Here is a 27,602-nt window from a genome sequence, read left to right on the forward strand (position 1 = left end):
AATTTACCTCACTGCTTGTATTAGCCAATTCCTCCAAGAGTAACAATACACATATATAAACTGAGGCTTAAGGGGTTTTAGCATACGTTTTTCAGAGCAAGTACAAATTTGTGGGAGCCTAGTAAGAACTCTTGTGCCTCTTGGGTTAGAATGACATTTGGCATTCTGACTTCTTGTATTATCATAGTATCACTCCAGTGATTTGCCAAGGCATGCTCACTTTAATTATAGAATTCAAACAGATGAAAATGTAAATTAAGTTAAAAAAGTACTTTCCTTCCTAACAACTGGTTAGGCAAACTCAAAGGTGAACTTCAAAGGCAAACACTTGAAATGCAGCCATGTGATGCCATTGATGATATGAGTACACTTATACATACACTTCTTAATCTAACTAACCTTACAATACACAACCTGAACACAAATGGAGAAAACCTTGGTTGTCTCAACAAATGCTTCAAAAATGGCTACTAAACACACGTTATTAAAAATTATATTTAAAAGGGTGTCCCCCGACTCTTGCCCGGCTTCGATAGGCTTCCAAACCCCCGCGAGACTTAGTATAACCGTTTCCAATAATAGACGGATTGACTTCAGCCAATAATGCATTTTGCCTATGCACAGTCCCTGCAGCCTACTGCCCTATCACGTGACGTGCGATGAGTCCTCTCGCTTACCGTACTGTACTAGGGCGGGGCGCGAAAGCTACGCATTTGTGCAAGCATCTTCTGGAAAACCTCGTAAAGCTATTTCAACTTTAATGCTTTTTAGATTAAGTCCGTGTAGTATTTATATGGTTTACATAAATAAACAATTCGTTTCACAGGCTGGTTTCCTCCATACCCGTCTATTTATCTAACGCTTAGGCACAAATGCTAATGTTTGCTAGCTAACTGGTCAAACATTAATAACAACAAACAATCACGCTGCTCAGATATTCTGTATAGACAACACTCTGACAAAATGGCCTTATCGGAGAAAGAGAATGGCTGTTCCGCTGGTGATGGAGACGAGTCGGACGTTGTTTTCAAAACGTTGGGGGGCTTCAGTGAGATCAGCGAGACCCTAGCATTGATCTCCAGCCTGCCGGAGGCTCACGGAGACACGCTGACAAGCGAATCTGCCATACAAAAGTTCTTGGGTGAGAGGATAAATTGTCACATAAACTCCTAATATTGCCATGTGTCAGTTGTTTTATCCGCAACTTTACCTATTACCTTTCACAGTAATAATGAACAGATATCAAGAACAGCCTCATCTGCTAGACCCACATCTAGGTAAGTACATGGCGATAAATGGAACTGAATTGGGTGCTTTAACGTTAGGTTAATTTGGAGAATGTTTGCATAATTTGAACTCACCCTCTCTTCAACTTGTCCTCTATTAGAATTGATGTTGAACACGATACTGGATTTTATAAAGAGTGAAAAGTCTCCACCCTCCTTGGTTCATTTGGGCTTCAAGTATCTCAAAGCTATCTGTAAGGTCAGTGAAAACATATCTTTAGTAAGGCCAGAGGTTGTCTGTCCTGTACAGATTGCTCTTTGAGGTAAATATATGAGAGTGAGCTGTATAAATAAAAAGAAATTTTGCAGCTGATTTTACGCACACAGTAATGCTCTTCATCTACTTTGGTAACCATTGTTGTTGATGATGCAGGCCTGAGGAAGTTTGTATTTATTTATTTTGACCAGGTAAGAGGCTATAAAATCTTCATGCAGCTTTTCCCACACGAAGTGGCAGATGTTCAACCGGTTCTGGACCTGCTGTCAAGACAGGATCCTAAAGACTCTGAGGTGAGAGTGGCATTGGCTTTTCATAGCTAAAATTAACATCAACGCTTTCATACAAACTCAAGTCAGTGCCTTTGCTTTTGCAAATATATTGTCTTTGTTGTCATCTTTAGCAATAACATGTTTTACCATGTACTCATCCCAGACTTGGGAAACTCGCTACATGCTGTTGTTATGGTTGTCTATGACCTGCCTCATACCCTTTGACCTTTCTCGTCTGGATGGTCATCTGGAGTCAGATGGGGGCATGCCCAGAGAGCCTATCATGGACCGCATTCTTGACATTGCAAAGGCAAGTCAAGTATATGATATAATTTTTTGCTTTTTAGCTATTTTCTTTGAGAAACTATTCAGTTTGTCTAGGTTTTGCACCGGATGGTGGCCTAATCTGTCATTAGAATTTGTGCATCATCAGAAACAATATTTGACAGCAGTAATTCATCAATGAATTACTGCTGCATTGATGCAGAGAATTTTCAACAAAGCACTGGCTCTAAAAAGTTATTTTAGAGCCAGTGAAAGATACATCATTCAAAATTAAAATTGAACAAAGTAAGAAATCAGTAGCATGCTTCTGATACAATAGGGTAACAAATTTGAATTGGAGACACACCTTCAACAGGAGAATCCACTTGCTTATTACCATTTTTTTAAATTATATTTAGCCTGGCAGTCTCAATTAATCTTTAGTTATTTCAACTTACGGTGATTTTGTCTGGCTATATTATCTCACAGTATGAATAACAATTACTTGCTTTTTGTAGTCTTATCTAGTTGTTAACGACAATTCCAGGGATGCTGCGTCTGTACTGGTGTCAAAGTAAGTGCACAAACCTCACATACAGTCAAATACAGTTTTTATTCTTTGTAATTGTCTGCAAAAGTTTAAAAACAAGTAGGAATAATACACTTTAAAGACAGTTTAAGTATTTCAGTATATGCAGCTGTACACTGCTCAGTGTCTGTCAACATACCGTGACTATTGATATCTCGATATGATTCTGATCTTTCATACTGATTAACGCTTAACACCTTCCTAGTCCATCTAATTTCTGTGATCATGTTTCATGATTCATTATTGATTTCACTTCTATTTTTGACATTTTCCCCTTAACACCGGTGTGTGAGCAGATTTTTAATAGAGCGTAGTAAGACATTTTGGCCAACTTTTATCCCTGGATTTTTTATATCTGGATTTATATTCCATATCTATGTCCACTCATTCATTATTTGTTAACCACTTATCCTATGTAGGGGTGCAGGGGGGCTGGAACCTTTCCCGTTGTCATAGGGTGAGAGGTGGTGTACAATCCTGGACATGTTAGCCGGTCTATCTCAGGGCCAATTCACATTCACACCTATGGGACATTTGGGCAAGTCACCTAATGCTAATGCTCAGTCTTTGGACTGAGGGAGGAAACCCAAACAGTTGTTTAAAAAAGTTAAACCCAGAAAGGCCACACATGGCCAGGATGCAAAGGTGTGATCTTCTAGCTTTTAGGCAGAAACTACTCCACAACCATGCTGCCCTCCATAATCACATGCGTGAAGGCCTAAACTTACTAGTATTTTGTAGCATCTAAACTGTAATTTAACACAAAGATACACACACTTTCGTCTATTCATTTGTTCATTACAGCTTTTCTTTTGTTAAAACTGTTGACAAATAAATTATTACATCCATATCCATAGTCTGAATAATGTAATTAGGGAGAGTTATAAGTAAAACGGAAAAATGGAGAAAAACAGTTTTATTTATCATCTGTTATTGCATTTTGTTGTAATGAATAAACACTGTATCTATGGAACATACTTGCATCAAGCAAATACATATTAACCTACTATTACTTTCTATAAACACAAACTATATAAACTACGTAAAATAATTAGCTGTCATTTCTTTTCTTGCCTCTAGAGGGTAAGGTTGTTCTTGAAATTACTTTACAGGTGTCAGCATTTGTTTGTGAAACATTTAATTTCTCACTTGTCTTACTTTACATGACTTTACAGGTTCATGACACGCCCTGATGTAAAACAGAAGCGCCTTGGAGACTTTTTGGACTGGAGCCTCACCACTATATCCCAGACCAATGACCAGGCTTTGGAAGATATTATGGTGCTGGATGGTGCTCTACAGTCTCTGGTAAACATATATGCTCACTGATCATACTTAAGACTGTGGTGTAGTGTGCATGCCTCTGTGTGTGTGTGTGTGTGTGTGTGTGTGTGTGTGTGTGTGTGTGTGTGTGTGTGTGTGTGTGTGAGAGAGAGAGAGAGACAGAGAGAGAGAGACAGAGAGAGAGAGACAGAGAGAGAGAGACAGAGAGAGAAGCCAGTGTAATCTGTTCTTGCTATATCAAAACCTGCTGAGGGTAGTTTACAAGAGCTGACATGACTGGTATGTTTCACACAATACCTCATGTGGTTTTGGCAGGTGTGTGCACCTGCTGCGTGTGTGGGATCTGTTGCTTTAAGTGGCTTCTGTCAGTATAATCCACTGCTTGAAGCTAATTGGTACATACATTTGGTTGAGGGTATCCAACAGAATGTCAGAATTTTCAATTTTCAACCCTCACATTACAACTGTTCTTATAGGAAATCAAATTTAATGATGGAGGGGTTCAAATCACTTCCTGTCAGCTTAGGTAATGTATTGTAGCCCTCAAGCAAGTACATTCATAATCACTGGCATATAAACTTGCTTAACATGTTTAGAAAGCGTCCCTTTGTACCTAATGTCAGTTGATGAGCCTGGTCCCTGGCTTGTGTAGTGCTTAGGGCGTTCAAAACTGGCTCTGTGTGTTCAGTCAACAAGGCTACAGATCTTTCTTTGTGTATAGGTTGAAGGAAAATCTGCAAAAAAAAAGTTCAAGGGCAAAATAACCTGAAATTATGGATTATGATCATTGGTTTCTGAGATTAATGTGCATATTTTTAGTTTTATTCATGGAATGCTTATTTTAAAATGTGTCATGCCTTGCCAAATTTTACTATCACATGTCTTGTGCAGCATTTTAGATTGATTTGTTTTACCTTTTTTGTGTCCCGTAGGCAAAGCTTTTCAAACATGGAAAGCGGGATGATCTCTTACAGTATGGTAGGTTGCCTTTTTCCCTACGATACCAACCTGTGGTAAAGTAATGAATAAAGATGATTTGGTTAGCTGTTCTTACATGTTTCATCGCAGAGCAGATTATGGCAGCACAGTGGTATAGTTAATATGGCCTCAGAACTTCACAACCATGAGAAATTTGAGTATGTTCTTCTTCTATTTATAGTTTTTATGCCCTTGCCTGTTGTTACAGTATTATTTGTGTTCACAAATCTTTATCTAAATGCATTGTGCCAGTGGGCAGATATTTGAATATAGAAGGTGATATTTCTTTAGTATAAAAGGAGAGCGTTCCAGGGAATGACTATTGTATGAGACAACCAGCATTTCCTCTGTTTTTTGTTCATGTTGTGTATTGTTAGGTTAATTGGATTAAGAGGTATACGTATATGTGTACTGATGATGTCATTAGTGACTTCATATGGCTTTGACATTTGCCTTTTTGATTTGTCTTTGACACTTTCCTTTTAAGTGTGATGACCAGAAAAAATGCATAACAGGGGTTTGTTACATGAGAGTTCAGTTCAGCAATTGAAAGGAACAGACATGGACTACAAGAGAGACAGTAACTGGAGCAAAGGAACTGACTACAAGGTAGAAGTGAAAGGTTCAGTGTGTAGCTGTGGAGGCAAACAGGTTCTGTGGATTTAGCCATACTTTCAGAAATGTGTTCTATGGAATAGATATAAGAAATATGTTCTGTGGCTTTAGGAATCACTTTGAGAAATTTGTTTGATGGAATTGTTTCGTGAACATGTGAAATTAATGTTCGTTAATGTATGTTGTAGAATCTGTTCGTTATCGTTGAGAAGTTGAGAATTTCACAGTTGTTGGTTCAATCCCCGGCTTCTCCAGTCACATGTTAAAGTGTCCTTGAGCAAGACACTGAACCCCAACTTAGTTGCTTCTGGTGAGCGTTGGCCAGCTGCATAGCAGCTCCCCCACTGGTGGATGCATGTTTGTGTGATCGTGAGTGTGAATGAGTGAATAAGAAGCAATGAAAAGTGCTTTGAGTGCCAATAGGTAAAAAAGCACTAAATGTTCAGTGTTCATCATACAACAATCTCTGGAGTGAATAATTGTTCGACCATCAGATACGAGTAAGATCGCCTCTAGAACTATGATGAGTGTGTTCCCTGTTAATATTTAAAGCTGTTAATATAAAAGCTTAATTATAGTTAATATCATGAGAATTTGAACTTGGCAGGTTGGAGAATATGTCTTGGATGTATTAATTTATTAAGTTGTTATTTCAATGAAATTAGTTTTTCAACATGTAATGATTATGTTTTTATGTATTTTCCAGCTCCTACAATTCTGCAGTGTTTGCAGCAGAAACATTTGTCAGAGAGCAGCGAGGCCGTGCTAAGGAAGCTTGGTGTCAAACTAATCCAAAGGCTTGGTCTCACCTTTTTAAAGCCCCGCCTGGCCACTTGGAGGTCAGCCATAAAACCATTCACTTATACATGTAACTGTATTGCAATTAAAATAATGAGTATATTCAATGTTAGAAAATGTGTTGATAGTAAAATAAAGTGATATAAACAATCTATAATCAATTATAGTTCTTTGTTTGGTTGGGGATTCCTTGAATATAGGTCTTTTCAACAAGTTGATGAATATATCTGCCTTAACAAAATTTTTACTGTCCTTAGTGAGTCCTGGTTTATACAGGACAGTAGCACAGAGTTTTGTGTCATAAAACATTTATATGCATGTTTTCAGGTATCAGCGAGGCAGCCGCTCCCTAGCAGCAAACCTTTCCATGACCCAGCCCACTGCAGTCACTGATGCTGTGACTCCTGAAGAACAGGAGGAAGACTACGACATACCTGAGGAAGTGGAGAATGTTATTGGTCAGTTTCTGCCTCCAGTTTGTGTAAAATGTTTGCTATTGTATTACATCGTCTCAGAAAAATCATATTGGCATTTTTTTTACAGAGCTCCTGTTGTTAGAACTGAAAGATAAAGAAACAATTGTGCGCTGGTCTGCAGCAAAGGGGTAACTATCTGTCATGTCATCTATTAAAGCTGAAGTGTGGATAACATGTCATCCTTGTTGCTACTTGCCTTTTGGTTTTCTTTATATTAAAATTCAACTCTGTATAAGTTTGTGTCATAATAACTGTCTATCTTAAACCTTTAGCATTGGAAGGGTGACTGGGAGGCTTCCCAAGGAGCTGGCAGATGAGGTGGTTGAATCAGTGATGGACTGCTTCAGGTAGGTTCATGCTAGGATCATATTGGTGCTTTCTATTAGTTACACTCTTATTTCTTATGTAGTTTTTAGAGTTTGCAATATGCATTGCAGTTTTTCAAGTAGCTCCATATAACACCAACATGCTCTTTATTATGACATGAGCTGTATTTGTTCATCTTAAAGCTTCCAGGAAACAGACAATGCCTGGCATGGAGGCTGCCTTGCACTGGCTGAACTTGGTAGGAGAGGCTTGCTGCTGCCTTCCAGATTGCCAGATGGTAAGTTTCCAAAAATGTACATTAAAGAATTTATTGTAGGATACAGTACATGGACTATTGTAGAAAAGTTTGTTTTTGTTATTTCTTTATTCAGCATGTTAACATTTACAGTACATTAAATCTTACATTTATAAACATACAAAAATATCCAGATTTAAATATTAACCTATTTAAAAATGTGTTTCACCTTTTCCAATCAAGTGTGAGACTAAGACATCATATTTACAAAACATTTTACATTTTTTACATTCTTCTTTTAGTTTTATTTATTTTTTAACAATTCGTCTTTTGACAGTGCTATAGCTATGTCACATTTGATCCTGATAGAATAATTAAATCCCAGTGCTTAATATAACATTCAACAATAAAATTCATAATTTGATCTTTGGATGTTGAAGCTTGCAATGGTGAAGGTTAGAGATATTCTATCCTTTTTTCTAGAATATAAAACAGTATTAACAGCCAGAGATTAGTTATTAGCAGCAACGAAGCCTCCTCCTCAGAACCCGCCCTGGTGCTTTTGCTCTCTTGATTGGTTTATGGCAATTGCTTTCAGCCTGGCCCCTGTTCACTCTTTTCAAGCCCTTTGCCTTGGTCTGCTTGGTCTTCTGTAGAGAGCTAATACTTGTCGCATCTGAGGAATCCTTTGGGGGCCTGTTAGCAGTGCTGAAGTCATATGAAGAGGCAGAAGAGTTTGAACTGGCTAGCTGACAGAGTGCCAGTGCTGCGGTGTGTCTCTGGTCACACGGTTCATCATCCAGCTCAGCGTTTGGCTGATGCTGAAGAACTTCTGAAGTGTTTAAGGGAGAGCTGTGTGCAGGGCTGGTGTGAGAGGCACGAAGGCTGAGGTTTAGAGGAAACTCATCCCCCGTTAATGTATCTGTGTCTGAGCGCATCAGTCTGTGGTCAGATGGACCTTTTGACTCTTTGTCCTGGCTTCTTGTTGAGAGGTTCAGGGGAGCCAGATCTTCTGTGCTTTCCACATTAGCCAGTTCAGCGGTTGTTTCAGGACGGGGCTCAGAGACAGACATGGACAGGTATATGCTGCTCTCATCTGACCTAAAAAACACAGAGTAAAACAAAAGGTTTAATGTCTGACCGTCACAACATTATTTAAAATGCATTATTCTGCAGCTCAAATAAATCAATATAAAAACTAGCATTAACAGCCTTTCCAAAAACAAAATGCACTGTGAATGCTTTGGCACTGAAGTGTTTTTGCTGAAAAAGCTTAAAGTTTTGTTTTGCTGAAATAGCTGAAACGAAATGTCGCTTCCTTATATACTGGTTAGGCAAACACTTCAAAGAAAATTCTCTGATGTCATTGAGTACGTCATTTTTAAAAGTATAAAAATCCCAAAAAGTATACAAGGAATAAGGTCCTTTCTAAGCTGGATGTATTGAAGTGTGTTTCTAGCTGAAAGTTTGCTGAAGTAGTTAGGTGCCAAACATCGTATGGAAGATTAGGATATCATCACTGTGAAAGCTCCAACTTACCTTTTGTCCATATGCTGAGTTCTTAACTGCAACAAGCTTTCCGCAGATTCCTCTAGTCTTAAGTCAGTGTTCCTGTCATGCAGGGTTGAAGCTGTGTGTTGCAGTTGGGTTGTTATCTGTAAGTCACCCGTGTTGGTGCAGTGCGGAGCCTCTATGTCTCTTTGGATGCCATGTGCATGGTTGGGTCTGTCGGGGGATCCCAAGGCTGAACAGCCCTCTTTAGGACTTAACCTGGTTGCTTTGTCTATACTTTGCCCAAGGTTACTCTGCTTGTGTGTAGATGTGTTGATGCTGGGACGTGAATGCATGTATAAGTCATAATTCTTAGGCCCATGACTCTGGCCATACAAATCCAAAGGAATGTATCTTGGTCCTGTAATAGGCATTGAGAGGTCATGTGGCCTGTACAGGCTATAATGTAGGTGGCCCGGATGAAGAGGGTGACAGTATCTGTATGTATATGGATGGAAGAGAGAATGGGGAGGTGGGGAAAGGGGTTGTGGTACCACAGGCCTTTGGGGATCTATAAACGGAGGTCGGAATGAAGAAGAGTTTGGCTCATTTGAGTGGTGATTTCCTGGAAGGTAGTATGGTGGATACAGGGGCCTGTCAGGCAGGAGAAAAGTAGAGTATTCAGGAACCATTGGAGGGGAGAATTGTTTTAAGGGGATGGATGATGATATTGGTCCCCATGGGAAGCCTGGATTGTTGAAAGTGGGAGCAGGAGTTTGTGAATCATCTGCATGCTGCCCAGATGACTTAAAGGCTTCAGTTCCGTCACGGTTGGGTGTGACAGGGGAGAAGGCAGATGGGCGTGGCAGAGACTTGGCATCTTTGCTTTCCCTGTTCTCTCTCTCTGTATCTGTATCTGCATTTGGTTTTGTCACACTCTGGTTGTCCTTATTGACAGGACTTTCACACCCAACGTCTACTTCTTCTGTTTCATCTTGGTTGTTAGTGATGTTTTCCTCAGCCTTCTGTTCCTCTGGTTTGTTGTTCTGAACTTCTGGCACAGGACTTGGGCAATCCCTAGATTTGAGCGGGACTCCCTTTGCTACAGTCTTGATCTGTCGTGTTGTTTGCCCATTTTTCTGTGACATTAGGGAGATTGAGTTTTTACACAAGTTGTACTTCATATGGTTAAAGAGATGGGACTTTTCGTTGCAGGTGAAAGGACACTGGAAACACTGGTATTTGAAGGGCTTGCCTGCCGGTCGGGGAATGTAGTGGGGCCTTTTCGGCTTGCGTTCCTGAACAGTCTCCATCTGGATTCTAATACACCTTTTCTAAAAAATAAAAATAAAAGCAGCATAGAATTGAGTAATTTGTACATTTCTTATCTTTCATATATTTTTCAGCTGTTGGGTAACAATAAGGCATAAAAGAGCAACTTGTGAATAATAGCATGTCTTGTATCAGGTGAAGAGTCGTTCTCATTGGAGTTTTTCTGTCAATGTTTTTTTAGCTTCTTTGTCAGAAAAATGTCTCACTACACAAAACACAGCACCCTCAGGCTAATGTATTTCTGCAACTGTTACTTCATACTAAACAGAGAAATAGTTAAATATGACCTGTCTCTTGTATGCAAATATGTACCCGCATTTTTTGCATAGGTGCACTCTTGTCCTAGTCTGGTTTTGGTTGATTGGCAGCGGCCTACAAATGCATTTAACTATCCTGTCTGTTCACCTGTCTATCATCATGATATCACTGTGCTAATCTTCCTGTGAAGTTATAGCACTGCAAAACTAGGCAGGTGTTGGGCAGAGTAGGCACTTACTATCACAGACCTGGAGGGCATGCAGAGACTTGCTTTGTTTCTCAACCATACTAAACTCTTTGCTGTTGGCGTGGGAACTACCAGCCACCTGTTTCCCATGACTACACCTGCAGGATGCACTCATCATTTTGGTGAGCTCACTAGCTCAGGAGACATGAGTATGAGAAATACTTATTTAATCTTTTTTTTTTTTTTGCATCTGAAACACTTAAGGTTTGCTTTGAAATGAAACATCACCTAAAGCTGTGAGTTAAGGCTTGCTGAGTGCTGCACGGAGGAACCTGCTTGTCATGCGCTGTCGCAAGAAGTTGTCACTCAAGTTTTTGGCCAACTGTAGTAGCACGCAAAGCCACTCCCTTCTTAAGAATTAAAAATAATTTGAAAAACTCTAGTTAACATTTTATTTCTTCGCTGTGAAAATAATCTAGCCTTTTGTTTTTTCCTTTGTAAAAATCACATTTATCTTGTGAGTGCAAGTGATGTGCTTATCTTTATAATTCAGTGTTTTATATTTATATATATTCTTAAAAAAAAAAAACACTTTAAAAGTCAGTTATCTGCCTGTATATCTTGAGCTTTTTTAGGTCTTCTGGTGAGGCAAGCTACTTTCAGCAATAACTATCAGTTATGGCTGTGCCTCTGGTGGCTAATTAAAATCAACAGGGAACAGGTAGTTTGTACCAACCTAAATACATCTTACGACCTATTGAAAGCACATATAAATCACTGATACGTGGTATTAGTATTATTAGTATTAGTATTATTTTCTAGGAAAATAATCAAATGTAATTTAAAGCCTCCTCCTTCCTAATGAAGGGAGGATAAATAAAAAGAAAAACATTACCTGATTTTACAGACGGTATCTTCCCCTGTTCAGCTTGCTGAGAGTCACTTGTTTCCACAGCCAGTATTAGTATCTTGTCAGGATATTCACTGCAATATGTGCGATGAGTTTAAAGTGTTTTTGTGAATGTGTGTGATGGTGCATGTGTGTGCTGTATTTGGTGATGCTAGTTACTGTGGTGAGCTCCTCTCACTCAGGTGTTTTCTCACAAGTGGGTGGGGCTTCAGCCCAAACAGCAGGGCCCTCAGGCAACATCGATGTACCTGATATTAGTCAGGCCTCAAGCGATGATTTACATGATGGGGTGGGGTGGGGTGGGGGCTCTCACTTGTCCTTCCTCTTTTCTGCTCTGTCTCTGTCTTTTGTGGAAATGACCACACAGACCTTATTCTGTCGCTATGGAAAACAACTGGCTCATTTACATCAATGCATCAACTTTTATTTGAAGTTCAGTAACACACTGTCTGAACCAGTGTGACATTTGCATAGTCGCAGCTACAATTGGTGCTGCTCTTGTGAAGTCTTATAGCAATTCTTATGTGAGCAGTTTTTAAAGAAGATAGTACAGACTTACAACAACAATCATGTTGTGCTTACTTTTACATGTTGCGTAATAGTACAAATTATTAAATGACTATGGATACACTGACATCACTGATTGTCTCACAGTGGAAAAGAACTATAGGAAAATGTGGGGAGGTACTATTCGTTTTACCTTCAAATTGTCCTGGAATTAAATTGGAAATTGATGATTAGCCATTTCTTTGTGCTGCACACTCATATTTTTCTAATGGATAATAATCTGTCTGATTTTCAAATCATTGTCTTTGTTTGTCCTCATGTGCAACCTTCCTTTACTTAAAATGCTGTAAATATGTGGTTTTAAATGCATACACAAGAAAGTGAATAAAATATCTCTCTCTCGCTCTCTCTCTCTCCATGTATATATCTATCTATCTATCTATCACGTGTCAATATGTAAGAAATGCATAGTAAATGTATTTATTGTACATGTATTTATTATAATAGACTATACATTTAATTATGTTTTTTGCTTGCAGTTGTGCCACTTGTTATCAAGTCCCTGACCTATGATGAGAAAAGGGGAGCATGCAGTGTTGGTTCCAATGTGCGTGATGCTGCCTGCTACGTGTGCTGGTCTTTCGCCAGGGCTTATGAACCCAAGGAGCTTGAGCCTTTTGTCACTCAGATTGCCAGGTAGCCCTATTCTTCTTTCATAGGTGTTTCTATTATGACATAAGAAGGAATCCTAACTTGCCCAAATAAGTAATTTCACTAATCATTTGTAATAATATTACCAGGGTGGCTTCCAGATTGAAGAAGAACCTGGTTTATAATTTCCAGTACATGCTGCATTGTTAAGATATGGTGTTACTAGCCACCCTGCTAATTAGTTTATAGAAATGAGAAAAAGCAAGTTTAACAAAAAATGGTTGCAGAATAATGATCTTGGTTACAGCTGGTACCTGGAAATGCATGTGGAACCATACATGGAACAAGTTACTGTCATTTAACTGTATTGTATATTTTGAACTGGCATTAATGGGTTTCACTCATGATGTGCATCCCACAGATAAATTGATATGTTAAACATCTTCAGTTGGCATGTTTATTAGATACAGCAGCCCCACAATAAATATCCCTTTATGAAGATGATATGATCACTTATGTGGATTGTATGGCTGGTGATATTAATATAAAAAAACAGTTTTTTTACATGCATTTTTGCATAATGCAGTAAGTCTTAGGTTGCAGCTCACTGTAAATTTGCATAGAAATTGCATGGTTTGCCTCGAAGCAGTTATTTACTGCCTCAAACCAGTTTTTCTGAACTACACCAATCTTGGATGGCACCACAAAACTAGCACAAATACCCCTGTGCTGCTTTTTAAAGATTATAGAACTATAGATTGCAATATGCCGAAGTGCATCTGTACCTTAATCATCATTAGACATACTGTAAATATGGCATTTAAAAAAGGAAGAATCAGCCTTTTATTGGTTCTCTTCCTATGAAACTTTCACTGCTGCCAGGCACTAAAAGCTACACAGACTGGACAACAGTTTTTTCTTACGGTCTAAAGGTTTGAATGCAAAATAGTTTGTACTGCCAGGACCAGAAGGCCTTAAAATTACTGGTGCAATATCATCCCGTGACGTGCAATATGTTCAGTCTTTGTCAACAGTAACGGTTTGCCTCCTCCTTGATCTTTTCTCTTGGCATGCATGTTTGGACCTGCGGCCTCTGACTGTGCAGACCAGCTCTGCAGTGTCAGTTTGAACCCCTGCAAGTGCTATTATCATCAGCAGTCGCGACAACACCCTCCCTTTCCCTAGCCTACAGGATTGCCAGGTTTCGCCTGTTGCTGTAGGTTTCGGTCGCCGTTTGGCAGCAGTGCTCAGACAAGCTGGTTCCTGTTCTATTCACAGCTTGATGACATTTACAGAAAACTCACTTTTGTAAAAATCGGACTAAGTGATTTGAGGGAAATGCACACACAGTGGTGCTTGATAGTTTGTGAACACTTTATACTTTTTCCTTCTCTGCTCAAACATGAACTAAAACTGATTCAATTTTTTTACATCAGAACTTAAACTAGCTAAAGATAACCCTATCAAACAAAGAAGATGTTGATTCATTTATTTTAAAAATTGTGTAATTCAATCTTAAATATTTGTTCATGGCAAATGTATATGAAGTATCTGCCTTCAGTAACTAGTGTGGCCCAGTTTTGCAGCAGGGACATCCACTAAGGGGTTATCAGCCCTGCACATCAGCTAAGAGGATTTGTAACCTGTTCCTTCTTAAACTAAAGCATGTCTGTTACTTCCTTGCATAATTTGCCTGCTTTTGATTCACCCATTCTTTTAAGGATTTGTATCAGGACTTTAACTATGCCATTTCAAAACATTGCTTTTCTTCTGCCATAACCATTCTTTGTTAAAACGACCTGTGTGCTATTTTCTTACTAAATAATTCACTTTTTGGTGAACTGTAAAATGTGCTTGTACAACTCAAATTCATGGTTCTCTCAGTGATAGCAAGCAGTCCTGATCTAGAGGCAGCAAAGCAAGCCCAACTAATGATGCTTCCACAGCCATGCTTCACAAACGGGATAATAATTTAGCCATTGCAAGCGAAGCCCTTAGTTATTGAGATGTTACTGTGGGGTTCCTTGCGCCGACTATTTCACATCTTGCTCTTGGTGTAATGTTCGACCTCTCCTGTGGAGAGTAACAGTTTTTGGCTGCTTCAGTGTTCTTTGTTTGTAAGTGACCTGCCTGACACTTGACTGACTGAGTCTAAACTCTTTAGATATTCATTTCTAACCCTTTCTAGGTGGAATGAACATCAACATCTCTTCTTCTAAGGTCTCCTTTGTTTGAGCTGTGACACACTTTAACAAACATGTGCTGTCAAGCTCAGAATTGCATGGTGAAGATTTCTCTTATTTAAAAGAGGCAAGGCCTTCTCAACTCACCCATTTTTGTCATTCTGTTCAGTGTTTACCCTAGAACATTTTCAGGCACGTTGTCAAGGACAAAATAAATATATTCATAAAAATGTTTAAATAAAAAGATAAAATCCAGATGCTGAAATATACCAAATAAAACAATATTAAACCCTCACATTGGTGCAAAATGCAATTTTAACTTCTCAGCAGTTTGAAACATACTGCTCACTTTCTCGTCATGAACATAGTGTGCAACACTCAGTATTGCACATTTTGTTTGGCATTGCCAAATTTTTTACTATGGCATCATTGTATTAAAAGAGGCCCATTTATTGATATTGTCATCCAGGCTCCTAAATGATCTCCTTGCATCCTGTTCCAGAGGTCTGTTTTGATTTACTGAAAGTGAAGATTTGTCTTTATTTTGAAAGGTAAAAATTGAACGATTTATGATTTTGTTAAAATAACTTTCAGAAGTGGGACTTCCATTCATTCCAAATGAGTGTTTATTAGATGGTATTAATTTAAAAAAATGCCTGTTGTATAGGCATGCTGGGGGGGGGGGTTGTTAGGATGCGTGCCCCCTCTGCCTTTACTACTACAGGGGAAACACTGCTGTTGATTGTAAAACCTGACTCTAATTTCTCCTTCACCACAATGAACGTTTTTGCTTCTTTGTGAAATGGATTTCGCTTTATGTAGTTCTACGGCTTGAAAATGTGATTGTGTTATACATCATTTACACAGATACACTGTGTAAATATTCATTGTAGAAGCCTCAAACAGCTTTCTGAATAACCTTTAGGGCATTATTCATTGTGCAATCTGGAGCCCTCAGGGCAAAGAGAGTTAATGAAGCTTCAGGCCTAAAATTTGCCTTATAGAGGGAAGGACGTCAAACAAGGCCACATTCAGTTAGTCTCAGGCTATCACCGTGATATATAAGTACCCACAGCCACCCCTACTTGTAGAGGAACTGAAAAGTGAAGGGATGTTGAGGTCAAAAACATAATCACACAACTTCCAGTATTGTACATTGTTCATAATTAATCATATTCTGGCTTCGTATACCTGCTGGCATGCTGGGAACCTGTACACTGCAAGAAAAAAAGTTTCATGTTGATGATGTCACCTAGACTTTAACGTCATCTTAAAATCTGAATCATGTATTTGTAGGAAATGATTTAGAAACTTTTTTTTTTGATTCTGATGGTGATAACACTTTAGTATTGAATAAGTATAAATTTCACTGCATTAAGGGAACAGTTGTAGATACTTCTTTCATTAGATAATTTATATTCATGATTCACACTTTATTTCTGCAGTGCTTTGCTGATTACAGCTATATTCGACCGAAATGTCAACTGCCGCAGAGCTGCTTCTGTAAGTTGTCTGGAGTATATCCTATGATCACTTGACTAGAGATGTACAGTTACATGAACCGAGTTCATTTCTATTTCTTATTTTGTCCCAGGCTGCCTTCCAGGAGAATGTCGGCAGACAGGTTTGTGACAGCAGTATTAACTACAATTGCGTTATGACAAATAGATTTACTGTGATTTGAGGTTTATTTGCTGCCAAATAACCTTGTCTTGCTCAAACTTGTCTTGTTAGTGAGAAATTTTGAAACAACCTCACAGTACGGCTACAAGGCACCAGCAATACCTAGTTTGCCAATAGTCCTTGAGTGATGAACCCTTCAAAATCTGAAGTCCCCACTTGATTTTGAGGAAATGATTTATTTCTCTTTTCAGTTTTGCTCAGTGCTGAACAATATAGTGTAAACAGTTCTTACACAGTGTTCTGAACATATCTTAGCTGTTTCTTTCTTATTTGTGTTTCAACAGGGGACATTTCCTCATGGTATTGAAATCCTAACTGAAGCAGACTACTATGCTGTGGGGAATCTCAACAACTGCTATCTAAACATTAGGTAAGAAACAAGGTATTCACATTAAAAGTTCTTGGGAGCTTGTCCTAAATTTACATTTTCTTAGTCCTAGGATATTAAGGTTGTAGTTAGTAATTCCATAACCCTGGGCATTTTAAGCCCAGCAACACACCAATGCCAAATCATGTTTACCGTAAATATAAACTAGAAAAGAAATAAGTGGAGCAACGTAGTATATGAAGTTTAACTTTGAAGTTAGTGATAAATAAAAGTGCTTAACACAATGCATATGACCAAGTCTAATGAGGTTTGTCTCTTAAGTGAACTATGTCAGATTATACAATTACAAATTTGTGCATGTCCTGAGATAAAGATATGCCAGAGTCTATTTCAGGATATAAGTGGGTCTGATGCCCTAAGTCTGTGGTGTCCAGCTTTAATCAAGCTCATATTGTGACCCTAATATTTGACCTCATCAACAAACAAGGTGTTAAAGACTGCAAGGTGGGGTTGGTGAGTGAGTTAAAACATCTTTAAGAGCTTCAAAGAGATCCAGTTGTGATCAAAAAGCACTTTTGGAAACTTAGTCCATTTAAGCCTAAACTAGTAAGGTGGGAACAGGAAATGTTCTATTCTTTGTCACTAACACAGCACAGTTTAGATTTCATATCCCTTGTGGTCCAAATTTAAAGAATGTTTTTAGCTGTCTGGTTCTTACCGCGGCCCAAAATGTGCAGCCTTTTATCAAATACATGCCATAGCATTCTAACCTGCTCAGGAAGGCTCCCGCACTACATACATTTTATCTGCACTATCTTTGTAGTCCCCTGGCACATGAGTACAAAATATGTCAATCAGAACAAGCAGGGAAAAGCTCCAACCCTTCCAAAAGTTGTCACTTGAAATGTGTTGCTGCTGTGGATGCTAGCTTTAGAATGTGACTAAGTAAAGAACTTGAAAAAATTTAAAAACAACTATAATATTTGACAAAAGCTGTTATTCATTCTCTGAGTAGCTGAATATTTTTGTTGTTCTCATAGTGTATATATAGCTAGTTTCCCCGAGTACACTAAGGCCATGATAGACCATCTAATAGCTGTGAAGTTCAACCACTGGGATAGGTAAGTACTATTCTTATCCTACCTTAATAATGTCCAAAAATTAAAAAAGATAATGCAGTTATTTTTTGGAATGTAAAACACAAGGCCATATGATACATTTTGCAGTGTGATCCGAGAGCTTGCCACTAAAGCACTTCACAACCTGACACCTCAAGCACCGGATTATATGGCAACAACAGGTAAGATTCATTACAGGACAGAAATAGACTGAAATGTGCTCAAATCTGTAAATATTCTTTAATAAGCAGAAGTTCCACACCCATTCTTCCATGTTGGTTTCAGTTCTGCCACAGATGTTGTCTGTAGCAGTGGGCATTGACCTCCATGGTCGCCATGGAGCCATCCTAGCATGTGCAGAGATTACACACGCTTTGTACAAACTGGGCCTTCAGACTAACAGGTAAGGCAAGATGAGGCAGCTCTGTTTATATAGCACATGTGAAACAGAGAGGCACTTTAGAAATGCTTTACGTGGGCAACAAAAGTATTACAACAACATTGAAAACAATAAGTTGTATAGTTTGTAATGCTCTTCAAAGACATAAACGTGTTTTTAATCAGTACGGCGAAGGAAACTCTTCAATAACTGTCAGTGTAAAGATTTACAAACAGGATTAAGGTGCTCTTTCCTGTTCAAGTGTTCTTTTTGGTGCAAGATCAGGCAAGTTGTGGTAAATGGACTCCCTCAAAGTTTTTTGAACATGCAGTAAAGTATCATATTTTCCTGTATTTCTCCTACAGGACTGTAGTGGACATCATTTCTCCAGAATGTGTAGATGCATTAAAAAACATCCACCAAATAGTAAGTGACCCACAGGAGCAAAAAATAGCTTTAAACTGAATTAACTCTCATCAGAACGGCTGCTGATTTTCATTTGTTGACACACTTTCAGCTACGTGACAGAAAACAGTACAGGTATGCAGACAGACATTTATTTGTGTGGAAATTGGCAGTATAAAAAAAGCAAATTTGGCTGTATGTTGAAGTTGTTCTTTTTGTGTAGGGGCTTTGGGGGAGAATTAATGAGGAAAGCAAGTAAGTCAAAAAACGATTAAGAAATCCATTAAATGTTTTTAGTGCGATGTTACAAGATACATCATATACTCTATTATTTTCCCATGTTACACAGAATAACATTATTTATGTTTTGACAGTGTGCGTTCTCATAGAAAAGCTGTCCCTCTCTAAAATGCCTTTTAAGAATGACCCTGTCATCAGTGAGTTATTTGAACAAGTTACTATAAATTTCATTTTGCATTAGAGACACGGGTCTAATGTGTAACATTGTATTTCAGCTGGTTGGCAGGGGCTTGTTGATGATACCATAACTACGCTTCATCTCATTTCTAGTGGCACAAAGGATGGCATTATGGTAAGCTTAGTATTTCTTTGTAAAAATGTATTTACTGTATGCCAATTAAATGAAAAATACTGGTCTACATACATGTTCTATTTGACCATTTAACAGTAGAATCTAACACTACTTAGCAGTAGAATCTAACACTACTTCTTTATACAGTACTTGTCATCCGTCAGAAAGACCACCTGTTTATTATATCCTGTTGCTGCAGGTTGCTGTGGTATCAGCTTTGTCTGCCTTGTGTGAGGAGTATTACCAGGCTCAGCCAGGCCAGGCCGATGTACATATGCAAGGCAGGTTGAAAAGTTTTGTAGATCCTCTAATAATGCTGTGTATTTTAATTTGAAAATAATCTTTTCATTTTTTATCTACAGATGTCTTGGTATCTCAGTACATTGATGGACTGAAGAGTCCACAGATGCTCATACGTTGTGGATCTGCCCTTGCCCTTGGCAGTCTGCCTCAATTTATGATCCATGGCAAACTAAAGCAGGTGTGTTTGAAGTGTGTGTACATTTCCAAGCCATTTGACAATTACTGTCTCAGTATTTAGGTATAAGGTGGTGGTTTGTATGTTGTTGTCTTTGTTAGATCTTTGAAGGTCTCAAACAGATGTGCACTGTCAGCCAGAAAGAACATAGTTTTACGGAGGCAAGGAGAGATGCAGTCAGAGCAATTTCTCAGTGAGTTTTCGTTCACACCTTTACAGATTTCTCTTTTTTAATCCTTCTATTTCCAAGTTTTTTTAAATTTGTTTTATTTTGTATTTTTTTATGATTAGGATTCATGTCCCAAAGACCCCACCCCACCCCTGGTCTTTGTTTTGCCTGTTTGCTAAGCTCGAATGATAAAATAAACATTCAACTTACCAAACCTGCAGGACCTGAATTGCATGTCTGGCCATTTGTTAATGCTTCTTTTCTTACATTTCTAATAGTATCTAATTTCCCCCAGTTTGGTGATATCATCCTTGGTGCCAATGTTGCATTCCTTTAACTATGTGAACATTTTCTTTCTCCATCAGAGTGTTTGTGAAGGCAGGTGTTTTTGCCGAGGGCTCCCCAGATTCCGCCCTGTGCTCTGAGAATGTTTCTGAGGTGTACGGCACCTTCCTCGAAGGCATTCGAGACTACACAATGGACAACAAAGGAGACGTAGGGGCCTGGTGAGTTAAATTCACCACACATAAAAAACCACACATCTGTGATCTACAAATCACACATCCTTTTTTAATTTGCCTCAGGGATTAGGAATGTTCTCCTGTTTGTGGCCTGTGGTGTTTTATGTCCTTTCACCTAAGGACACAAAGCTATGACAAGCATGCCTACTGCACTAGTAGCCTCAGGCCATGCTTACTGACTCCCCAGGAATGTCACCAGGCTTGTCACTTGTCCTTAGGACATGGGATGGGCTGCTTTTTTTTTTCCCCTGGCTGTCTACTAATGTTTCTTTCCGTCTTTCTTTTCTCTTGAACCTGTTTCCTTCTTGCAATTCGTATCTCTTCTGTTATTGTTTTCTTTCTCACAGCACTCTTTTCTTTTTAAGCCCACACCTACACAGGGACACATTTGTTTCTCATTTGTGTCCATTAGAACGTAAATGTTTTTTGGCCTCTTTTTGACTAAAAGTTTTGCCAATAGGCCAGTTATAATTGGTTATCTGTACACATTTAAGGGTGTGACTTTGGAATGAATGCCCTGATTGACATTTCACCTAAACAAATCATGCCCTGCAGACATGTAACGTATTTGATTAAAAACTTGAGACTGGAAAACATTCTTCAAATGCTTTTATGTGTCTTTCTGTGAGCTTCTTTATGCCTTTGTATGTACTGTATGTTTCATTTATTGTGTGTATTGTGTATAAGAGGTTATTTTCAGTGGCTTTCTCTTTTAGCAGAGCATGTCAACCACATAATGACCCTCAAGTGTGTACTAGATATCACTACAAAAAATATATATTCTGTCGTTTTGCCCAGGGTGAGAAAAGCAGCAATGACCAGTCTGATGGATGTGACTATGATGGTTGCTGCCAGTGCTCCAGAGATCTTAACACCAGACATGTGAGTAGGGAGGCATGTTAACACTCACTTGGTATATGACTAAATATACTTGTCACTCTGTATCAATTCACTAGCAGCTGGTGGTAAAACCTGTGATGCATTAGCAAAGCATTAGCAAGGTTACAAGTCGATCAAATCCGTTCATCACAACAACAGAGCAACAGGATAAAAGATATAATACAGTCATTGGTATTGTTGATACAGTTGAGAAAAAAGTTTCTGTTCCCTTACAAGTGTTTTTGTTTGTCATCAACATAATATTTAATACACATCCTGCTGGTAAAATATTCGTTCAGTATCAAAATAACAGAAATGCTCAAGGAGTGTATAAAAAATATAACGACAATGATGTCAATGCAGATGTTTGCATCTTGATAAACCCTCTAGGTAATTAATTTTAATATGTACAATCAGTTGTCTGATTTTTAAAAAAGACTATCAACATTTAATGCTTGATCAGTGGTACCAAGTGTGTTAAATTGGACTTCAAATTTGCAAGTGAGGACTAAGAACATACCCAATAGAAGTACTAGGAAACACTTGGCAGAGAGTTTCAGATCTACGTACAAATCTAAAACAAACAGCAGCAGACCTGGTTAAAAGCAGGTGGAAATAAAAGTCTGATTCTCCACAGTCAAGCATAGTCTACATAACTCTGTTGTTTGCAAAGCATGGCTGAAGCCATTGCTTGCTTCTAGGCATAAGGCAGCATGCTCTGAGTATGCTAAGGAGCAAATTAAATACGTTTTAGAATATAGAGTCTGATGAGACAAAAGCTCATTATTTGCTCATAATTTGCATGGGTATGTGTGGTTAGAAAAGCCGACTATGACGATAGTCAAACATGGTGGAGGCTTGCTGGAGTTTTGGGTGCATGTCTTCATCGAGCACTGCAGCTCTGTATAAAGTGGAAGGAAGAATAAATGCAACTCAAAATCAGAAGATTTTAAAGCAAAGCCTTCTACAATCAGTCAAAAAACTAATAATGAAGAGGCAGTTGATCCTCCAACAAGATAATGATCCAAAGCACAAAGAAACGTTAACTCAGGAGTGGTTTAAATAGAATAAGGTCTGTCTCCAGAGTTAAATATCATTGAAAGTTTTTAAGAAGGCTGTACATGGCAGACAACCAAGCAATCTTGTGGACTTGGAAGAATTCTATCATTAAGAATGGGCTAAATTTACATCTGAAGGGATCCAAATGCTTCTCAGAGGATACTCAAGGAGGTGGGAGGAGGTTATAAAGATAAAGGGAGAACATACAATGTATTACAGAACATCTCATGAAGGGGATTGCAAACATTTCATTGATTTAATTTTCGTTATTTTACTTTCTACAAACTTTGTCTATTTTTTTTACTTTTGATGATAAAAGAACAATTGTTTATAGCTAATTTTGTAATAAATATTATGTTGATGAGAAAAAACATTTCCCCTTTAACCTTTTCAAAGTAAAAAGGTGAAAGATTTTGCACTCAATTGTGGGATAGTAGTTCATTTCAAACAAAGTTATGTCCTGGTGGAATTTATACCCTGTGTTGCCTTTGGGCTTTGTCACAGTGTAATAATAATGCATGTTAATTCTCAGTGACAGCTTTGTCACTAGAACCCCAGCTGGTAAAGGCAGAAAAGTTAAAAAATAAAATAAAAATCTGAATTGGTAATTTCGTTATACTTTGCTAAACTTGAAAAGCGATCTCTGATCTCTGATCTTTGATCTCTGGTGATTTATAAAAACTGGATAAACATCATTACCATATATGTTTTCCACTATTCTGTCTACAGAGTGAAGTATATGATGTGCTGCCTGGCTCAGCAGGCTGCCGAAAAGATCGACCACTACAGATCACATGCAGGCAACGTTTTCCTTCGCCTTCTTCACCTTCAGCCTGCAGTACCTCACATTCCCCACAGAGAGGAACTGTTGAGCATTTTTCCTGTGTATGTTACTCCTGTCCTCAGAAGCATTATGGGCTGTAACAGTTGCAGTGATTCTAACCTGTTTGTTTTTGTCTGTTTGGCAAATATACATAATATACCAAAGCCAGAGCTGGGCTGTATTTTATACACAATAACTTGTTATATGCGTTAAACCTTGACTCTGGTTCCTGTGTATTTCAGTGAGACCATGATCAGTCTGAACTGGAATGCTCCATCCCAGGCTTTCCAGTATATCACCCAGCTGCTGGGACTGCCTCAGTATCAGTACCACACCCTGCTGGGGCTCACTGTGTCTGTAGGAGGAATCACTGAGACCACGGTAAGGCGTGGGTATGAATCACACACTGTGGGCTTTGCAAGTCACTAGTTCTCAGCCCTGATGAAGACTAATTAACCAACTATACAGTGTGTGTTAGACCACACTCTTCACCAGCATTAGCAAAACTCCATATGAGGAAATAAGTTTGCTAGAATGGTTTTGCATCCCTATAGTAGCATGCCACAGCATTCTGTAATCTATGATCATTCTTATTAAAACATTTAGTAACAAAAATGAAAAATAACAGATGAATGAAATTTTTACAAAATGATACTGGATAAAGGTTATACTGTATATCGTGCAGTTAGAAATTTAGCTCATGTAGCCAGGATGTTATTTCACATTTTCTCTGTTGGCATGAAATACAGAACCCCTGAAAATTAGCCATTAAAGAAGACTTAATGGTTATACTTTGCTCATTAGTTACTAGGATTTTAGTACATAATTGGCCTATTTTATTGTAATGGATACACATTTTAGCACACAATATAACTTAAGAAGATGATAAATATTTTATTACATTGTATTTAGTGTTTTTCCCCACAAACCTTGTGCTGCTGTTATTTTTTTGGAGGCAAACTCGGCTCTTGATTGTTGTTGTTTGGGGTTGGTGTACACCAGCAGGGGAAGCCATGTGTCTAAAGAAGAATTCACAGTCCTCTGCACTGTAGTAATCTTATAAGGCACAACGTTCAATGTTTTTATTTAAATCAGGGAAATCACCAGGTTGTGTTACCTCAATTTAACTCCACCCAGTCTCTGCATGCAACACTGACAGCAATATGAGCTTTAAGGATTAATCCACATTTCATATCCAGAACAATTAATCTGGCTGCTTTCTCATGGAACCAGCCAGTTAAATCAGAGCTTAAATCGATGTCTGTAACATAATATTCTTCAACCACAGTTTACCATAACTTACAGGACTCAGCTGGGATATATTGTATTGTATTCTCTCTTCTCCTATATATATAAAAACGTGCCACCTAACCAAGATTTGTTATGGTTAGGTTATTATTAACTTTACTGTTTAAATAAAAACAAATTAGCAAGTGTGAGTAAGTAAAACTGAACTCTTTTGTCAGTGGAGGATGTAGCATATTTCCTAGGAGATGACCTGTCTCTTGTCTTGCATTTACCTCCCAACCTATCCAGCTTTTCTTTGCCACAGATACATCCTTAGAGACTGGAAGGACTGATATGTTTGCAGAGGGTTGGATGCAGGGGTGTTTAGCCAAAACTGCAGCATTACATAGGGCCAAGATCGCCATTCTCACACCACAGGCACATATTCACAAAGGCCAGAGAGAGATGGAGCATTTACTTACTTTCCAGGAATTGCCTTGAAGGCCAGACTCAACAGAAAGAGAGTATTCAGTTCAGCACTGCGAAAAATAATTTCACTTCTGTACCAATAACGTTTTTATCAGACAGGTGTTATTATGGTGTCTATTTGTGCAATATATAAAATCAAAAATATAGTATATAAAACTTTTTTTTGGTCATGGTTAGAAAAAGAAATCAGACACAAAGTTTTCACATCACTTTGTTGATCTACAGTAAAATGTGTTGCCATGTTGATGTTTAGTGTCAGGGTTTGACACTTATTTCCTGCAGTCAGATGGTTTCATCCAACTCCTTTCCAAGGCCCCTCAGATTCACATTCCCCCCTAAATATTTGCATTCATTATGTGTTGGCAGAGTACACACCTTTGCAACCCAGTGGTTTCCCTCTACAGGAAATCATAAAACCTAAAGAAGATCTCTGCAGCTTACTGCACTAGTAATTAACTAAGTTTCTCAAAGACGGTGGTTGTGTTAAACAGTCGTAGTTGGCATCCAACCTCGAAGCAGTTTCCTTGTATTTTGGCCTAGCATTCCAACCTGCTCCACATTTACTGTTGATTTCTGCTGCTCCCGTTTAGGTGCATTTCTCTTCCCTGTCGCTGTTTGATTATCTGAAAGGGATCCAGAACAACAATGCTGCTCTGACAGCTTTTGGAGAAACATTGCTGAGCATCTTCAGAGACAATCTCCGCAATGACAGGTACACACACATGAAAATACACACTTGACCTTGCTGGATGCATTGCTCCACCTTCTGTATTTTGACATTGGCCTTGTAAACATATGTTTTAAATTTGTTACTGCTAATTACTAGTTGTACATTAACATTAAGTAATTCATTATTTACATCCTACTTACAGGCAACCAGGAAAACACTTGTAAATGCAGCATTTTCATTTCTTTTAGGGTATCAGTTCCTCTTCTTAAGATGCTCAATCAGATACTGGCCAACGGGTGCTTTGAAATCTTCACCACAGAAGAGAAGTACGTGTTCAGCAGCTTTGTTTAATAGAATGTGGATGATAACTGAAGTCTAAATCTTTTTCTGTCTTTGTTTTCCAAGTCATCAGTTCTGTGTGGATCTTTTGGCTCTTTGCAAAGAGTTCAAGAAGTCAAAAAATGTTTCCAAGTTACGTGCCTGTATAGCTGTGTAAGTTTTCATCTTTTTAACAAATATACATAAAATATACTGGGCTAAGGCAGAAAGAACCACCCACATTGACTCTGCTGACTGTTGTTTTTCAGCTTTTGTGGACTGATCCAATTCCAGGGTGAGGTGAGGAAGAAAGTTTTATCCCAGCTGCTGATGTTACTTTGCCATTCCTTTCCTGTGGTAAGTTCAAAGAACAGGGGTGCTCACCTGTGCTTAACAGATTTATTTAAATGTTGACAAACTGTTTTTTAGAATGACATTTAGATTTGATTCCAATTCCACATGCACGTTTCTCTTTAGCCTGCTAATTCATTGAGAATTTTTTAATGTACATCTGTTTTTAGTCATGCTAGTGACATGGCTTTGGAACTGGCATTCAGAAAGGTTCAGACTGGAGTATTTCAACAAGTTTATGATTAATTACCATAATATTTTGGTGAGACATCAGTAGTTTTCATTGAATCCTACTGACAGCACACAGACATTTTGAAATTTGGTTTGACTGTTCATGTCTGGATTTAAGTTTTTAAACTTTATTGGTCCCCTGACTTTTATTTATTTATTTTCCATATAATCGTCAGGTCATATGGATTTTTATTGCGCTAGTACTCTGGTTTATGACCATATATTGTTGCTGCAAAACTAATGACTAATTCCCATCAGCCACAGTTGTACTACACCTGTCCAGTCCTAAACTGAAAATGTTAAGAATGTTGGCATCGTAAACTTACTACTGGCAGAGCTGCTAGCATGGATGCAGACAACACCTACATCATAAAGAATATTCTTCCTTTCTTACATCTGTAGATACGAAGGACCACAGCCAGCCAGATGTATGAGATGCTGCTAACCTATGAAGATGTCGTCGATCAAAATGTGTTGGATGATGTCATGACCCTACTAAGCGATACTATATGGTTAGCGGGATGCATCTATCAATATTCTCTAATAGTACATTAATTATTATGTACAGTATGTGAAATGTTGTCATGTTGGATTTTTGTCTCAGGGAGGCTGACCTTGCTACTGTAAGGTCCCAAAGAAATCAGCTTTGTGATTGGTTGGGAATCACCAGACCACAAGTTGTTGAAAAGGTAACTGTTTAACCCACAAAAGATTTTGAGTGCCTGATTTCAAGATTTCTTTGTTTCTCTTTGAATTTCACCTTTCTGGTCGTAAGTTAACCCACAACCCTTTCTTTCATGAACAGAAAGCTGTCCAGGATTCCTGATCTCCCCATAGCTGCAAAAACCCGTAGGAAATGTTGCAGGTGAACAAAATCCTGTAGGAAAAAAAAGGATGGAGTGCTGCTCTTCTAAAACCATCATGTATCAGTTTGTCTGTTTATCTGCCAAAAACATAACATATAATGAATCACATTCTGACAGTTAAGTCATGATAATAAATGGATGAAAACAATATACATT

General features: G+C 38.3%; 2 protein-coding genes across 2 annotated transcripts; one reads left to right on the plus strand and one right to left on the minus strand.

Moving 5' to 3' along the window:
- The first annotated feature begins 118 nt into the window (after positions 1-118).
- tbcd (tubulin folding cofactor D) lies at positions 119-27,594 on the plus strand. The gene is made up of 39 exons (XM_067476331.1): positions 119-1,141; positions 1,227-1,277; positions 1,388-1,485; positions 1,695-1,796; positions 1,939-2,085; positions 2,558-2,613; positions 3,804-3,936; positions 4,845-4,890; positions 6,212-6,344; positions 6,631-6,761; positions 6,847-6,907; positions 7,052-7,126; positions 7,289-7,383; positions 12,566-12,722; positions 16,306-16,363; positions 16,455-16,484; positions 16,828-16,913; positions 17,912-17,992; positions 18,098-18,171; positions 18,275-18,392; positions 18,734-18,794; positions 18,886-18,908; positions 18,997-19,028; positions 19,148-19,210; positions 19,289-19,365; positions 19,565-19,646; positions 19,728-19,846; positions 19,945-20,036; positions 20,378-20,518; positions 21,332-21,415; positions 23,201-23,356; positions 23,537-23,675; positions 25,601-25,722; positions 25,929-26,006; positions 26,086-26,172; positions 26,268-26,355; positions 26,983-27,092; positions 27,185-27,269; positions 27,386-27,594. The coding sequence occupies exons 1-39, from the start codon at positions 964-966 to the stop codon at positions 27,404-27,406; spliced, it is 3,570 nt and encodes a 1,189-aa protein (XP_067332432.1). The 5' UTR covers positions 119-963; the 3' UTR covers positions 27,407-27,594.
- On the minus strand, positions 7,462-11,693 carry znf750 (zinc finger protein 750). Its single transcript, XM_067478306.1, has 3 exons — positions 11,505-11,693; positions 8,881-10,166; positions 7,462-8,442 (listed from the first exon to the last, which is right to left on the minus strand). The coding sequence occupies exons 2-3, from the start codon at positions 10,143-10,145 to the stop codon at positions 7,860-7,862; spliced, it is 1,848 nt and encodes a 615-aa protein (XP_067334407.1). The 5' UTR covers positions 10,146-10,166; positions 11,505-11,693; the 3' UTR covers positions 7,462-7,859.
- Positions 27,595-27,602: the final 8 nt, after the last annotated feature.

This window comes from Channa argus, chromosome 15 (assembly GCF_033026475.1).
Source record: "Channa argus isolate prfri chromosome 15, Channa argus male v1.0, whole genome shotgun sequence".
Taxonomy (NCBI): Eukaryota; Metazoa; Chordata; class Actinopteri; order Anabantiformes; family Channidae; genus Channa; species Channa argus.

What these genes read in the sequence shown, in the direction of transcription:
- znf750 (XM_067478306.1), bottom strand. Translation starts at nt 10,145, where the DNA reads ATGGAGACTGTTCAGGAACGCAAGCCGAAAAGGCCCCACTACATTCCC. An exon ending in ACTCAGCATATGGACAAAAG is followed by an intron (nt 8,443 to 8,880) that starts GTAAGTTGGAGC and finishes TGTGTTTTTTAG; the next exon opens with GTCAGATGAGAGCAGCATAT.
- tbcd (XM_067476331.1), top strand. Translation starts at nt 964, where the DNA reads ATGGCCTTATCGGAGAAAGAGAATGGCTGTTCCGCTGGTGATGGAGAC. An exon ending in GGAAGTGGAGAATGTTATTG is followed by an intron (nt 6,762 to 6,846) that starts GTCAGTTTCTGC and finishes TTTTTTTTACAG; the next exon opens with AGCTCCTGTTGTTAGAACTG. An exon ending in CTGTTGAGCATTTTTCCTGT is followed by an intron (nt 23,357 to 23,536) that starts GTATGTTACTCC and finishes TGTGTATTTCAG; the next exon opens with TGAGACCATGATCAGTCTGA.